The sequence below is a fragment of the Epinephelus fuscoguttatus genome, linkage group LG17 (assembly GCF_011397635.1).
Source record: "Epinephelus fuscoguttatus linkage group LG17, E.fuscoguttatus.final_Chr_v1".
NCBI classification, from domain to species: domain Eukaryota; kingdom Metazoa; phylum Chordata; class Actinopteri; order Perciformes; family Serranidae; genus Epinephelus; species Epinephelus fuscoguttatus.
The window spans coordinates 38,294,946-38,309,481 of NC_064768.1; the positions used below are offsets into that span (position 1 = coordinate 38,294,946).

At 41.1% G+C, this 14,536-nt stretch overlaps 2 protein-coding genes across 9 annotated transcripts in view; both read left to right on the forward strand.

Moving 5' to 3' along the window:
• The window catches only part of LOC125904620 (hippocalcin-like protein 1), a 58,869-nt gene extending 45,379 nt beyond the window's left edge, over positions 1-13,490 (forward strand). The window contains exons 2-5 of the mRNA XM_049602180.1: positions 1,644-1,812; positions 4,656-4,937; positions 10,248-10,353; positions 11,883-13,490. Coding sequence (XP_049458137.1) covers positions 1,717-1,812; positions 4,656-4,937; positions 10,248-10,353; positions 11,883-11,980 — 582 coding nt within the window. The 5' untranslated portion in view covers positions 1,644-1,716 and the 3' untranslated portion in view covers positions 11,981-13,490. The remainder of the gene's footprint in view (positions 1-1,643; positions 1,813-4,655; positions 4,938-10,247; positions 10,354-11,882) is intronic.
• The window catches only part of zgc:91944 (uncharacterized protein LOC436941 homolog), a 142,281-nt gene that overhangs the window by 75,990 nt on the left and 51,755 nt on the right, over positions 1-14,536 (forward strand). The gene's annotated exons all lie outside the window — the stretch shown is intronic.

Sequence of the window (14,536 nt, forward strand, 5' to 3'; positions counted from 1 at the left end):
TACCTTAATTGATACACCTTCGGTCACAGGCCCCCATTTGATAAGATTTTACTCCAGGGACCTCCATCTGAAAAGATGTTAGACTCCTGAAAATCCTTAGAAGAGATGATAAAGTAGTTACCGTTATGTCTTCTACTCATATCTCACATCTATAGTTGATTAAATAGTGAAAATGATCTCCATCAAGGACCCCTGGGGGTCCCTGGACCACTGGTCCCTAACCACTGTTTTAGCACAACCAATTGCTGAACAAGACTTGTTTATATGACCAAAACAATTCAATTAATTTGGGTATTGACCTTCTCTGGGAGCCAGCCTCAAGTGGCCATTTGAGGAACTGCAGTTTTTTTGCACTTTTATGTTGGCTTAATTTTTCAGCCTTGGAGGTAGCTGCTTGCTGTGTACCTTGTATTACTGACTCGGTTTGCTGACTTATTTTTGCTCTGAGTACTTGTTAATTACCTTTTCCACTATATTTTGCAGGTCACAGATATTTATTTAAACAACCTGAACATGCGCCAGTATCCTGTGAATGCACCATGTGACCACAGTGGCTACTGTTCACCAAAATTCAAAATCCTTAGATCCTAAAAATGATCCTTATTTTTCAATTTGGGTGTGAATTCAAGCAAAACAAGTAAATAATTAATGGGTAAATGAATGGTCTGTAAAGCATTTTAATGAATTTCATGTACAGTTCAAATACATTAACTTTTACTTTACAGTACAGGAGTGCCTTAATTTGTACCAATTCAGTTGCTAGAGGTTTTTTTAAATGAGTTTAAGGGATTTAATAAGTAAAAACCCATTAAAATTGACAAGAAATCAAGAAATGATGCCTCTATTTTCACATTAAGTGAAAAATTAAGGCATTTTAAAGCATAAATTAATTGTTTACATTATTTTCAATTTGAGTATATTTTATCCCATTAAACCATGCGTGTTGCTTCTCTGAAATGATGTTTTGTCAGACAGGATGAACTGAGATGCAGATTAGGAGATCTGGGCACATAAACACACACACACACACACGTATACACACACATAGACACACACCACACAGCTGATTTGACACACAAACACACAGCTGGCCAGATAAACCCATAAATATGATCAGTGGGCTAGCGCTTGACGTCACAGGGGTGCGTTTGGGATTATTTAATGTTTTGCGAGTGTGATGCAGCAGTTTGGAGACTTGTGGCGTTGCATAACATCTCGTGTCAAGAGGATTGGGACACAATACTGTGACAAGGCTCGCTTTGATGTCATTAAAAAAATCAGAATTGTGTGAGTGGAGAAAATGATGTCGTCAATTTGTCAGAATCTTTTTAAGGAACTGCCCTGTGGTGTTTTTCCTTTCTTTGCTCAGTCGTTTAATTTGCACAGTTTTAGTTTCTGTGTTTCTTTTTTAACCATTTGAGGCCTTTTTCTTGTACATTCAGCTGTGACCTGTATCTAGTCTTACTCAAAGGATCCTGTCTAATCCTTCTTGTTTCTTTATCTGCTGACTGCTGCTGGGCGACTCCGGTGGTGTGCCGCTGTTTGCTGACCAACTGCATTTCACCTCTCATTTGTCACAGGAGGTCATCCTCCTGGCTGCTTAATTGTTGCTGACCTCCTGTTCCTTTGTCTCTGATTGACAGGTGGGAAAAGCAGCCTGGCTAGTGCTGTAGTCACTGTTGTTGTCAAGGAAACCAAGAGTCCCATCCCGTTGCCATGGGGAAACAGAACAGCAAGCTGCGGCCAGAGATGCTGCAGGACCTCCGGGAGAATACTGAGTTCTCTGATCACGAGTTGCAGGAGTGGTACAAGGTGCGTATGTAGAGACACTGTGCACAGAGGCTGGATGTTATTGGGAAGGTTTTACTAATAATGCTGGAAAATCAGTAGTGGAAAGAAATTAATTCGATTTGCTCATGTACTATAGCCTACTTGAAGAACTTGTACATTATTTGAGTTTTAGCATTTTATGCTAATTTATGTCTATAACTCTAAAATTCAGACAGAGATATGGTACTTTTTGCTACATTTACTTAGCAGCTATAGTATGAAGTTATTTTGCAGGTTGAATTTTACATATTAAAGTAGGCCTATATGATCATCGTATAAAACATTATGCCTTCTTATTAGGGTTGTCACGATACTAAAATTTCAAACTCAATATCGATACCCAGGAAAATATTCAATACTCGATACCATTTTCGATACAGCAGCAAAAAATTAAGAGGCATGTCATTTTTTAAATAAAGATCAGAACAGTAACATCAATGATAACAACAAAAAATCCCCCCAAAATAAATAACAACCAGAAACAAGATCTGTCCATACAAATGTATTTATCTACAGCCCTGTTTATTTTCTGTGCTTCTGGTGAACTGGCATCATATTTTCGTTGCTGATCAAATAGAGTTGGTAGTTTAGGCTCACGATGCTCCTGTTTCTACCTCACTATGTGACCAGAGAACCAGGGGTTATGGGAGAAACCAAATGTTTTTTCAGCTTCAATCTGTGACTTTACAGTTAACATAACTTTTCAGACACACATAATTGTGTTGTCCTGTTAAACTAACATTGTCTATTAATGTTACAGACGGCCATGACCGATAAAATTTTCTGCTTAGCTCCCACATTAACGTTAGAAGTTATATTTTAGTTTGATGCTGGCGACACCAGCTGCTCAGCTGCTAGTGAGGGGAGGGGCTGTACCTGCCGTCTGCAGCGTGTTGTGTTCACTTCAGTAAATATTTCCAAAGAGCACTTTTTCCTTTATCATTTTTGACCAAAACTGGCTGCTCTGGTCCTCCTGCAGCCGCGCTGGCCATATTACAGCAACAGAAATGTGTGCATGTATGCACAGCGACGACAACAAGCCAGGTTGCAGCGAGGGCTCTGTGCCTGCCAGACGCTGCCTGCACAGCGCGTGTCCGTCGGACCCGTCACGCGCACCCAACAGGCGCTGAGGTGGCGTGCACTGTTAGTATCGATACTTTTGTAAATTAGTATTGTATCCGGATACAGCGTTTGAGTATCGATACTTTTGACAACCCTACTTCTTATAGATTTCACTACCCAGCAATTTATAAGGTAGTTGAAAATTAGCTCCACCTTGACCCGCCTCAACATTTAAAATGCTTAAAAATGCATTTTAGACCCTTGCAGATCACTCCCCTGGTTGTATTGTACACCAATTTAACAATATGTACAAAAAAATCTATTTCTTTCTGTTTTTATATTAAAATCTAATCATGTATTTTCCTTGTAAAACAAAATATAATGTGTGCAAACATATGCTGGTACCAACCAGTTTCAGCTAATAAAATGATGACATTCACCCATCGATCAGTCTGCAAGTTTTAGCCATATAGTGCTAAGTTTAAGCTAGCAACAGAAAGCAATGTCGGTGTATTGTCGTTTCCCTAAAATACTGTAGTTAAGGCCTCGCTGGCTAGAATTAATTAACTTTAAGGAAAGTGATATCTGCGTCAGAGGTATCTCAGAATCAGAATCAGCTTTGCACAAACTTCAGTAAACTTTGCTCTCAACGTACCAATATTGACATGAAGTACTCAAAATTAGACAAAGAAAGTGGAAGTAGAACAAAACTAAATTCAAAATTAAACGTTAAATATACAAGTCTGTGAGGTAAATAGTGCAACTGTATGTTGTCAGACATTGGGAAATGTTGTTTATCCTGCCACTCTGTGACTGTTAGGAGTTCATCAGAGCGACTCTGACAATGTTTGTCTCAGTATAAAGCAGAACGCCACCCGCTCCGAGTCTGTTAAGCCTTGCTATGATGAGGCACCGCAGTGACCTGACCACAAGAATTATCTCCTCTTCTGTGCACGGTTAGGGTGTTTGTGTAACGGCTATATAGCTTTATACATGGATTAAACCTATGGAACAGCTGTGTGAGCTGTCCCAAATAACTGCTGCACATGTTAAACCGTCACCTCCCTACCCTGTGACTTAAGCCTCGCTGACCCCGGGTCTCTTTACTCCATCAGTGGTACTGATGGTGCTCACTCTCAGCAGATTAACAGCTCCAGGATGCTGGAGATGTCATACACCCTACATAGTGTATTCGACAGGATGTTGAGGTGCCCGAGGTCTTTTATTGGCAATAAATCCAAGAAAAGTTGTGACGCTCTTTTAGAAAATGTCAAAGACACAGCTGGCAATGAAAAGAAGTTTTATTAGGAAGAGGATCGTGTTGACTTTCCACCTTCGCTCATGAGAATATTTGATGTGAGGATCAAGAAGTAATTCCAGCCTTCACATCGGGACAATGACTTTGTCACCTCTCTGGCTCGATCTTAAAGGCCTTTGTGAGAAAAAGAGCTTTATTTCTGCCGAACAAAGGCCGAGACTGACGTGACTTTTACTTCCCTTTTCTTCTCAGGCACAATGCTGCTTTATCAAATGTGACTCCTTGAAAAGAAGATAGAACTGCTTTCAGCTATCCAAGACTAAGCCCCTTTTCACAGTATCTGTTCAGAATCAAGCATTACATGAATGATTTACTGGTCAAAGATTGGTTATAGAAATGTGATTCCTGATTGTTCCAATTGGTTTTGAAAGGGTTTTATTTGGGTCTGCTGATGTAAAACGTTTATCATAGAGATGTATTTTATGTCATGTCGTCTTTTCCTCAGGGTTTCTTGAAGGATTGCCCCAGTGGGACCTTGAATGTGGAGGAGTTCAAGAAAATCTACGCCAATTTCTTCCCTTACGGTGACGCCTCCAAGTTCGCTGAGCATGTCTTCCGAACGTTTGACACCAACGGCGACGGGACGATAGACTTCCGGGAGTTCATCATCGCCCTGAGCGTGACGTCACGGGGCAAGCTGGAGCAGAAGCTGAAATGGGCTTTCAGCATGTACGACCTGGACGGAAACGGGTATATCAGCCGCGAGGAGATGCTGGAGATTGTACAGGTGAGCGAGGGACTCTGGGTATTGAAGTTTGGTTGGGGGCAAAGCATTCTCTGGTTGTCCTTTTCTGTAAAAAGACACATATACAGCTTTAACTTGAGGCAGCATATTGATTGTAAGGAACAAAATATTCACAACAAGCCTTTAGAAGTTTCGGGGAGACTTGTGGGTACCCATAGAACCCATTCTCATTCAGATATCTTGGGGTGAAAATTCAAGGGAGCCCTTTAAAAATCATCATGCCAGTTTTCCCTCGCCAAAATTTAGCTTAACTTTGGAGCATTACTGAGCTCCCTTCCCAACAAGCTTGCATGACATGGTCGGTACCAGTGGATGGAGGAACTATTCACCCCAACATCATGGATACATTACTTTTCCTCTTACCTGTAGTTCTGTTTATTAGGGTTGAGGCAAATAGCATCCAGTACAGAAAATGTACTTTTTACAAGCGTTAGTATCATCCCATTAAAATGTGTGAGTGATCGAAAATTATCCGAAGCTCAAATCTGCAGCTGTTCTGTAAATGGTTTTCTAATGAATAATAAATATAGCATCTTCTGATCAAACCATTTTAATTCCAGGCTTGAATTAACAACATGCAATTAGGTCCCACCCTCTCCTGATTTAAGCCACAACCATTCCATTTACGGATATTGATACAGATAATTTAGTTGGTTGAGCATATATTGTACAGATAATGGTGGACTCATTCATCCACTATTCACCAATGTATATTGTTTTGGTGTGAGTCGCATGCTTCCTGCTGAGCAGTAATATGGTTGGCAGGTGTAATTTGATACAAAGAAAACAGCCCCGAATAGGTCTGTGGGTTATCTTGAGTAACCGTGTCATGATTTCTGGAAAGAGACATTATTGTGGAGTTTTTCAAATGTATTTTTTGGCAATTATTTTCTGCAGCGGGAGCATGTGGGGGTGCTTTCTTGTGACTTGTCACTTTTCTTGTGCTGCTTTTTGAACCCTGAGCAAACTGGTGTGATTTCTGTCACAAACATGGGAAAAAAAGGCAATGAGCAACTTAGAAATGAGATAAGAAATGTCCCAAAAATTGCAAAGAATTAATAAATTCAGAAAATGATTTTTAAAAAGTAGGGATAAAGAAAGAAAAATGCTAAAACAATAAACTATATTTGTAATTATTATGCTTACATTTTAAAATGTTTACAGATTTTTTTTTTTTTAAATAAATTTTAAGGACTTTTCCCCAGGTCATTTCCTTGTTTGTTTATTTGTTTGTTTGTTTTTTACTTTCCATCTTTTTTTCAAATTTTCTTGTTTTTAATTATCTCTTTTTATTAATTTCTTGCAGTTTTTTCTTCCTTTGTTGCTCGTTGCCTTCTTCCCATGTTTTTGAAAGAAACTGAGCCCGTGTGCTCAGGTTTCAAAGAGTTAAAGACAGATCTGTTTTCCTTAAAGATCAGTATGTACGGCAAAAATCTCCCAAAGAGGATCCTGAATATTAGTAATATGGGTATTTTTTAACATGTCACATATGTGTGGTGACAGAAGAAACTAAACTAAACTAATATGATAAATCTTTTAGTTACCAAACTAAGCTTTAGTTTTAGTTAACAAAACAACCCAACAGACTTTTGCATTGACATGAACAGACAGAAGCTAGTAGTATGTGCAAAAAAGGCTCATGCACTGATATGTAAAGACTCTAAAAGACATACTTTAATGTGCTGACAGCAATATTAACATAAGCAACAGTTTCCATGAAGGCTGTTAAGTGCAGTGCTACAGTGGTACTGTATGTAATCCTGTCGCTCTTTAAGGGACGAAATAGAGGGACTCATTTGATGGAACATTAGACTGAGGATCTCGCGGTGTGTTCTGTGTGTGTGTGTGTGTGTGTGTGTGTGTGTGTGCATCTGGGTTCTCATAGATTAGCGAGTTAAATATAACCGGAGTTTATCCCTGAGTGTGCAGAATACTGGGATTATCCTCAAGCTAATTGAGGTTACGCACCGTTGGATGAGAGAGGAGGGGCTCATTGTGTCATTGTACACAGAGAGACACTGTCCTGATGGAGGAGGTCAGGTTTGGACAATAGATCTATCTTCACCCGACACACACTAATCAAAAGACGAGTCTGACAAAACATAAACCTTTTACCTCTGACTTGTAGATTTTGAAGAGGTTTTGACTCAATCTGGCACAATGCGCCTTGAAACAAGTCAGTTTCTTTGTGTCACATGACTGAAAATTTTTCATAAAAACAATCTTAAATCAGAAATATGGTTTATAGTTTGAGGTTTCAATATACAGAGGTGAGACTAAGTCATTGCTTTGCAGATCCTTAAGTCCTAAACAGTAATAATGCTCTCTTCAATCAGGAGAAACTTGTTCTGAGAGAAAAGAATATTTATTTACATGTGCACAGAAGTTTGAGAAAAGCGAAAAGTGTTTGGCAATTAGACCCCATTGTGATGTCATATCCAGGAGGTGGTAAAGACCTAGTAGATTTGGGAGATTAGATGCTGATGGAAGTGATGAGATGAGATGAAGAGGGAGCTGAGGATCAGGATGTGAAGAGGAGTGGGCTTTTGATGAGCTGACTGGAGGTGAACAGGGCAGAGGAGGGCGCGACGCAGAGAGCACAGAGGAGAACAGATTTAAAGTTTGGCAGCAGTAACATGAATGACTGAAGGAGACTGTGGCGAAGTTTGATTGGCTAAGAGAGGGCGCACATAGTCAGCTGATTGGTGGGAGTGGGATAGAGAGAGCTTCATAACCAGTATTAAATTTACAAAAATCAAAAATTCCATTTTTTCAAGTTTTTCAATTTGCATTTATTTGTTGTAAAAAGTTTCTTGGGTGCTAAGCTAATGTTAGCTGAGCATTAGCACACTAACTATGTTAATATTGGCCTCGACTTACTGCTCTTTGAGCGATTTCACATGTCAAACAAAGTTGGAAATTCTGTGATGAACTCCTGGTGACTGAGGAGAGCGAATGTCCTCTGGAAGCTCTTTAAGCCACTGTGGCCGTAACGTACCACAGCCGGTGTGTGTTTTCATCCAGTATAAATTATATTAACACATTCTTCTTAAACACAAACATGGTGCTTTACTGAGGAAATCCAAGCTTTATATCCACCTTATTCCTAGCCCCCATGATACCTTGCATGAACCAGAACCAGCATTTTCCTATAATAGTACGTAATGGTACGCTAACAGTGTGCTAATCCTCTATTCTAGAACGATTAGTAGATAAAACATTAATTTCAGCTCTACGTAAAGTGAATAAACATGATGTTTACCAGCTAATGCTCCGCCCCTCTGCCTCAGTGACAGTTTATACATTTTTATCACGGCTGACTTAATAAATCAGAGTTCTATGGAGTGAAACATAAAATATAAATATATAAATATCAGTATAAAGCAGTAGTAAAACAAATAACTTGAGGCATTCATTTTATATGATATGAAAGAACACACTCAGAGTTGTTGACTTAACACTGTGCCCAGTTTAATTCTGCCATCTTGTGAACAGTTATGCAAATACAATTTATACCGACTGGTGAAATGGTCACACCCAATATCAAACATCATAAGACATCATAAATGTACTCGTTAAAGGGATAGTGCACCCAAAAATGAAAATTCAGCCATTATCAGCTCACCCATATGCTGACGGAGGCCCTGGTGAAATTTTAGAGTGCTCACATCCCTTGCGGAGATCGGCGGGGGGAGCAGTTAGCACACTTAATGGCAGACGGCGCCCCGAACTAACGTCCAAGAACACAAAATTGAATCGAAAAGCAGTCAGAGCTACAGGCTACAGTGAGGCTAAAAACAGAGTTCATATGACGTTTTTCGAAACAACTTTTTATGTCGGGGCTTCAGGACACTTGGATCACTACGGACGAGCAGTATGGAGATATTTTGTGGATTCAATTTTGTGTTCTTGGACGTTAGTCTGGGGCGCCGTCTACCAATAGGTGTGTTAGCCGCTCCCCCCACCGATCTCTGCAAGGGACGTGAGGACTCTAAAACTTCACCAGGGCCTGCGTCAGCATATGGGTGAGTAGATAATGGCTGAATTTTCATTTTTGGGCGCACTATCCCTTTAACAGGGCATTTTCTGTCATCTTAAGATGCATTTGCAGTGTTCAGACGTTACATTTTACAAATGTGACTTATTATTATTACCTATGTCAAAATAGACACATAGAGTCATATGGCTTTCAGTAATGTGTCTCTATCTGTAATGTCAACCTGCAAAGCATGCTGCACTTTGTTTTTTGTTTTTGAATGTGAACAAAATGATCTGTGAAATCATTTTTACCTGCTGGCGTTCATGAATGTAACATTAGTTCTTCATGGTTCTCTCCTGCAACCTGATTGGCTGATGGTGGATTGTTTCAAACAAAGTGGATTGAAGGACTTGGTAGAAATAAAGAGCATTACTGTTGGTTGATTTGGAGCACAAAGAGAAAAATGTTGATTTGTGGCACAGTTTTTAAATAATGAGGAAAGATGTCAAGTATGTTCAAGTCGACAGGTTCAAGCCCAAGTGAAGTCATGTGTCTTCTTTGATTTCGTCAGGTCAAGTCTGAAGTCATTAAATCTGTGACTTGAGTCTGACTCTGGTCCACACCTGTCAGTATCTTCCAATGTATATCCAGCTATTTGCCTTTTTCCAGAGAGAGATATGAACTCGTTTTATAGTCCAAAAGATAAAATTTTACAGCTGCGACGTCTTACCGAGAAGCACAGGGGGCTTATTTCATGCCAGCTACCTTCACTTCTGAGGATGCTGCTGTGACACTGATCTACAGTCAGTTTTACACACTACTCTCCCAGTGGAGGAGATTTAATGGGCACGTAAGCTGATTGTAGATCGACGACTGAGCTGATACTCGGAGCTCGTCTGTTGTAACTTGCAGGGGTTAATTTAATGCCATCAGGGGACGGGAGGTGTTGTGTGTATCAGATGTATCAGATCAATACCGTAAGCTCTGCCTGTAACATCCCCCCGCGCTGGCACATGTATGTGATCTGATGGCGTGGTTTTATAGCCATACAGACTCTGCGTGGGTTTTTGTGGACAAGCTGGGAGCAGCTCTCAGCATCAGGAGGAACAAATGTCAGTGAAGCAGACGGACTTCAGAGAGCGTGTTTATCAGCATCTTGAAAGCCACACTGACTTTATTTTTCAGTTCACTTGTGTTTTTAGTTCTCTCCTGCTGAGCCTCCTTAATGGGTCCCTGCTGGCTCCAATTCACTTCTCTGTCTGTTCTCCCGCCCCGACCCTGTCTCTCTCCCTTGCTCCCTCGCTCCGTCTCAGGCCATCTACAAGATGGTGTCATCCGTGATGAAGATGCCAGAGGATGAATCCACGCCAGAGAAGAGGACGGATAAAATCTTCAGACAAATGGACCTCAATAATGATGGTGAGAGGAGGAAATGGCAGCATGGAGGGGTGGATATGCTGTAGGGGGGCGGAGTGAGGAAAGGGTGATGAATGTGACAGTTTATTGCTAATAATCTTTGAAATGTGTTCGTTTTACTGGAAACTGATTGTTGAGAGAAAACAGGACGCATATATTAGTTCTGTTATGTAATATAACACAAATCCTCCACTGCCCATGGACAATAAAAAAGTCCCCAGTTGCTGTATTAACATATTTCTGTAAAAAACAAAATCTAATAAACCGTACACTGAACAGCAGGAGAAAGAAATGCAACAAGCCTAAAGCTTACTCTGATTAAGGGCTTTCTTCCTCGTCAACCAGGCTTTCTTCAAGTAAGTGGCTGCTTATAGTGTTTTGTACGTGAAAAGCCAACTCTTACCTAACTAATGGTAAATGGTAAGTGGGCTGCATTTATACAGCACTTCTCTAGTCTTAGCAACCACTTTACACCACAGGCACCACTGACCCTATTCACAAACACATTCATCTGCTGACAGCCGAGGCTGCCATACAAGGTGCCACCTGCTCATCAGATAATCATTCACACGCACTCACACACTGATAGCGCAGCCATCGGGAGCAGTTTGGGGTTCAGTGTCTTGCCCACGCTTTGACATTTGGACTGCAGGGACCAGGGATCGTACCTTCAGATTGGAAGATGACCACTCTACCTCCTGAGCCAAAGCAAAATGCAGCGTGTACAATACTGTGTAGTTCCAACAATAAGAACAATAGAGCTCTGAAAATAGAACTCGCTGTGAGAAAGAATAGTATCAGTAACATTGTTAACACTGTGCTACATTACAGAGAAATACAAACCGTACTAATGAACCTTCATTAGACTTAGCTCCGACCCAAGGTGGCTCTCAAGATCAAAACTGCGATGAAAATCGTGTAATGTGAACTAGGCTTAATGGGCATGTAGCTACTTCCATGTTTCAGATGATACGTCATGTTTGTAGTCGACCAATGAAGATGAGTTTACATATCACCTTGGGTTCGTCCTTCACCTTCTCAAAATGATCCCACACTTTGGATTTCCTGCCCGACATGTTATTAACTAGCCTGTGGAATAACCGCAGCTACCAGCCCTGGAGATTAACCTGACTCCTGTCTGACTGCTGAGCGTGGACACTTCCTGTGTCTGTCCTTTCAAATTAAAGTCACACTTGCTCCAGTCATATAGGTTTGGATTTATTTTGACAAGGTGCAGCTCCTGATAGAGTTTCACTTTTGTTTTTTGTTTTTTCCTGCAACTAAGCGACCAATGAAATCTTGCCGACGAATGACCTTTCTGGTCGACTAACATTTGGTCTATGATCCAACATTAATTTGATAAGAGCTGTGGGTAGTTGAAGAATTCCTAAAATGAATTATTTTAGTTTTCCTCTTCTTCAGTCTCCATCTCTGACACCATACTGACTTAATTCAAATAGACATTTTGTAGTCTGCATGTAACAAGCATCAAAATAATGCCTTTGTTCTCGTTCTCTCTTTCTACCCTGCAGGCAAATTGTCCCTGGAGGAGTTTATCAAAGGTGCCAAAAGCGACCCCTCCATCGTGCGGCTACTCCAGTGCGACCCCAGCTCGGCCTCCCAGTTCTGAATCCCTCGTCCTGCTACGACCCTTTCCTCCTCACCCTCTCTGTTGCTATTGAAACAGTCACTCAAATCAATGCATGATGGTTCTCGTCTCTCATATCATCTCTCTTATTTTTTCTTTTTTTTCGTTCGTTGTTGTGTGCAAGGATGGAGGAGGGATTTTAAGGAGGATAAGAAAAGCCATCACTATTATTTTACTTTCATTTTCATATTTGATGAAGGGACACGCATACATTTAATGATGGGTCGACAGTGGCTTCCACTAATGTTCCCGAATATCTCTCTCTCTCTGGAACGACGGATTTCCAGGAGAAGGTGTGGATTCTTGCAGGGCGGGGATGGCTCAGTTTGTCCTCCAACACATATGTATATCATGTATATACTGTACGTCTATGTATATCATAAGATGAAGTTTGTCTTCATGTATGGTGCACACTCTGGCATTGAGAGGCAGTATTATGTAGCGTAGCTTCCTGGTGTGATCTGGACGGGTGGTCGGGGTGGAGGTGGGTGGGAGTGGGGGGTTATTGGGATTTTACTGCTATATGATCTTTCGCTGAGAAAAAGAGGGCCTAAGATCCCATTAGCTTTTTATTGATATCTACTGGCATGTTGATTTTTAATTGTTTTTTTTGTACATATTGTTTTCCTCCTTCATGTTTTATTTATTCATTTTTATTCTTATTATCGTGCTTTTACTTTGATATGTTGTTAAAGATGACCGTATTCCAGTTTACAGTGACAGAGAGAGAGAGAAAACGTGACTTTAGATTGATCTCTTCAGGATTTGTCGGAGTGGAAGATTGTGAGACTCTAGTGACGTAAGAGGATCCTGTATTGCGTTTGATCAATGACACCAGTAGCACATATTGTTTGAGCCGCCATGAGTTTATAAAGTATGGCTGTGCATTTGGTGTGAATGCGTGTGTGTGCATGTGAATATGCACTGTGTGCTCGAGGCTAACTTTTACAGTATTATCATGTTGTGTTGTTTCTTAATTTGTAAGTATTTTAAAGTTCTTTAACAACGAGCAGTAAACTTAAGATAGTCGTAACCTGTCACTATACTGCATGATCCTGTGAACTGACAAAAATCCACATAAAAAAAAAAAAAAGCAGTTAACGCACAGCAGTATCTTTTTGTAGCTCTGCAGCCTCCTCAGCACTGTACCAGGCAGAAATGATTGAGTATTTGTCTTGCTTTGGGACAAACCCTCCCGCCCCCTCGCCGCCCTCCCCTCCCTCTCCCTCTTTTCCTCTGACAGACAGAGAACTCACTAAGGGCTCGTTCATCACTCTCTAGCTGAAAGCTTTTATAACCTCCTGGATTAGTCTGCTTACAGAGCAGTTAGATGAAGGGACATGTTTCCTGAGATAGGAGCAAGTGCACACGCTTGTTCTGGGTAGAGTTTTCAGGGTTTCCAGATATATGTCGTAATGTGACAGACAACAGTGGCTGTGTTTACATGAGCACTGATAAAAGTCCTTCATGAACTATATTTTAATTTACCAAATATTTAGAACACCAAGAAAGCAGGACATTTACAGAGTGTTCACACCAAACGTGGAGCGAGATTTTCATGCATACAAAGTTAATACAAAGACGTGAACAGATGCAAATTCGTGCCGGGCGACATAAATGATGTGAATGTAATTCGCACCATTAGCATGTTTGCGCTAGTTGAAGATTTTCCATTAGCACCAGAAATTTGCGTGACATCTCTTCCTAATATGTAGCAAGTAGAGCTTAGATTCTCTGCCCGCCACTATCCTCAGGCTCAGAGGGGTCGGGCTCCTCATAATAGACCTAGGCTATGGAACCAACCACTTATCACACCTGGCCGCGCACATGAGTTGTTGACGGTGACAATGTGTGCGTCAGCTTCGTCGAGTGTACGTGCAGCATGATGCTGGTATATGACAGCAAAAAGACGGGGACCTCGACACTTAAGAGACACATGACGAGGCTTGCCATGGAAGGAAAGAAAGACAAGAGTCAGCCTTCAATGTCTACGTTCATATCCTTAAAAAACATGTCGGGTTTAAACCAGGCTCGGGCTCGTAATTAGTTAAAGGGGCGGGCCGGGCTCAGACAGAACATGCACAGGCTCTGGTGGGGTCGGGCTGGATTTTTTTGGGCCCGATCTAAGCTCTAGTAGCAAGAGAACAAATGCTAGTGGATGATGGGCGAAAGATTTTCCAGATATTCTATGAGCAACTGTAACATTCAGGGAGCCTATCGAGCCATGATGGAGCCTAAAGGTTCATTCTCACTGCTGCGATGCGGAAATGCGGGATGGATTTGCGTAATATTCCGCCTTTAAACCATACACACAGACGCGTTGCGGAATTTCGCGTTGTTGTGTTGCAAGTCCGCGCAGTGTGAACGGGTGTGGGTGAACATGGACGAGAGTAGCAGCAGCAGCGAGCTAGCAAGCTAACGTTTAACAAGTGTCAGCATCAACTTTCTTCAGCGCTTACCACTCTCACCGCAGCCACCAAGCTGGACAATGGACTGCCAGATGTTGTACTATAATTCATTGTTCATAAAATCATCCCG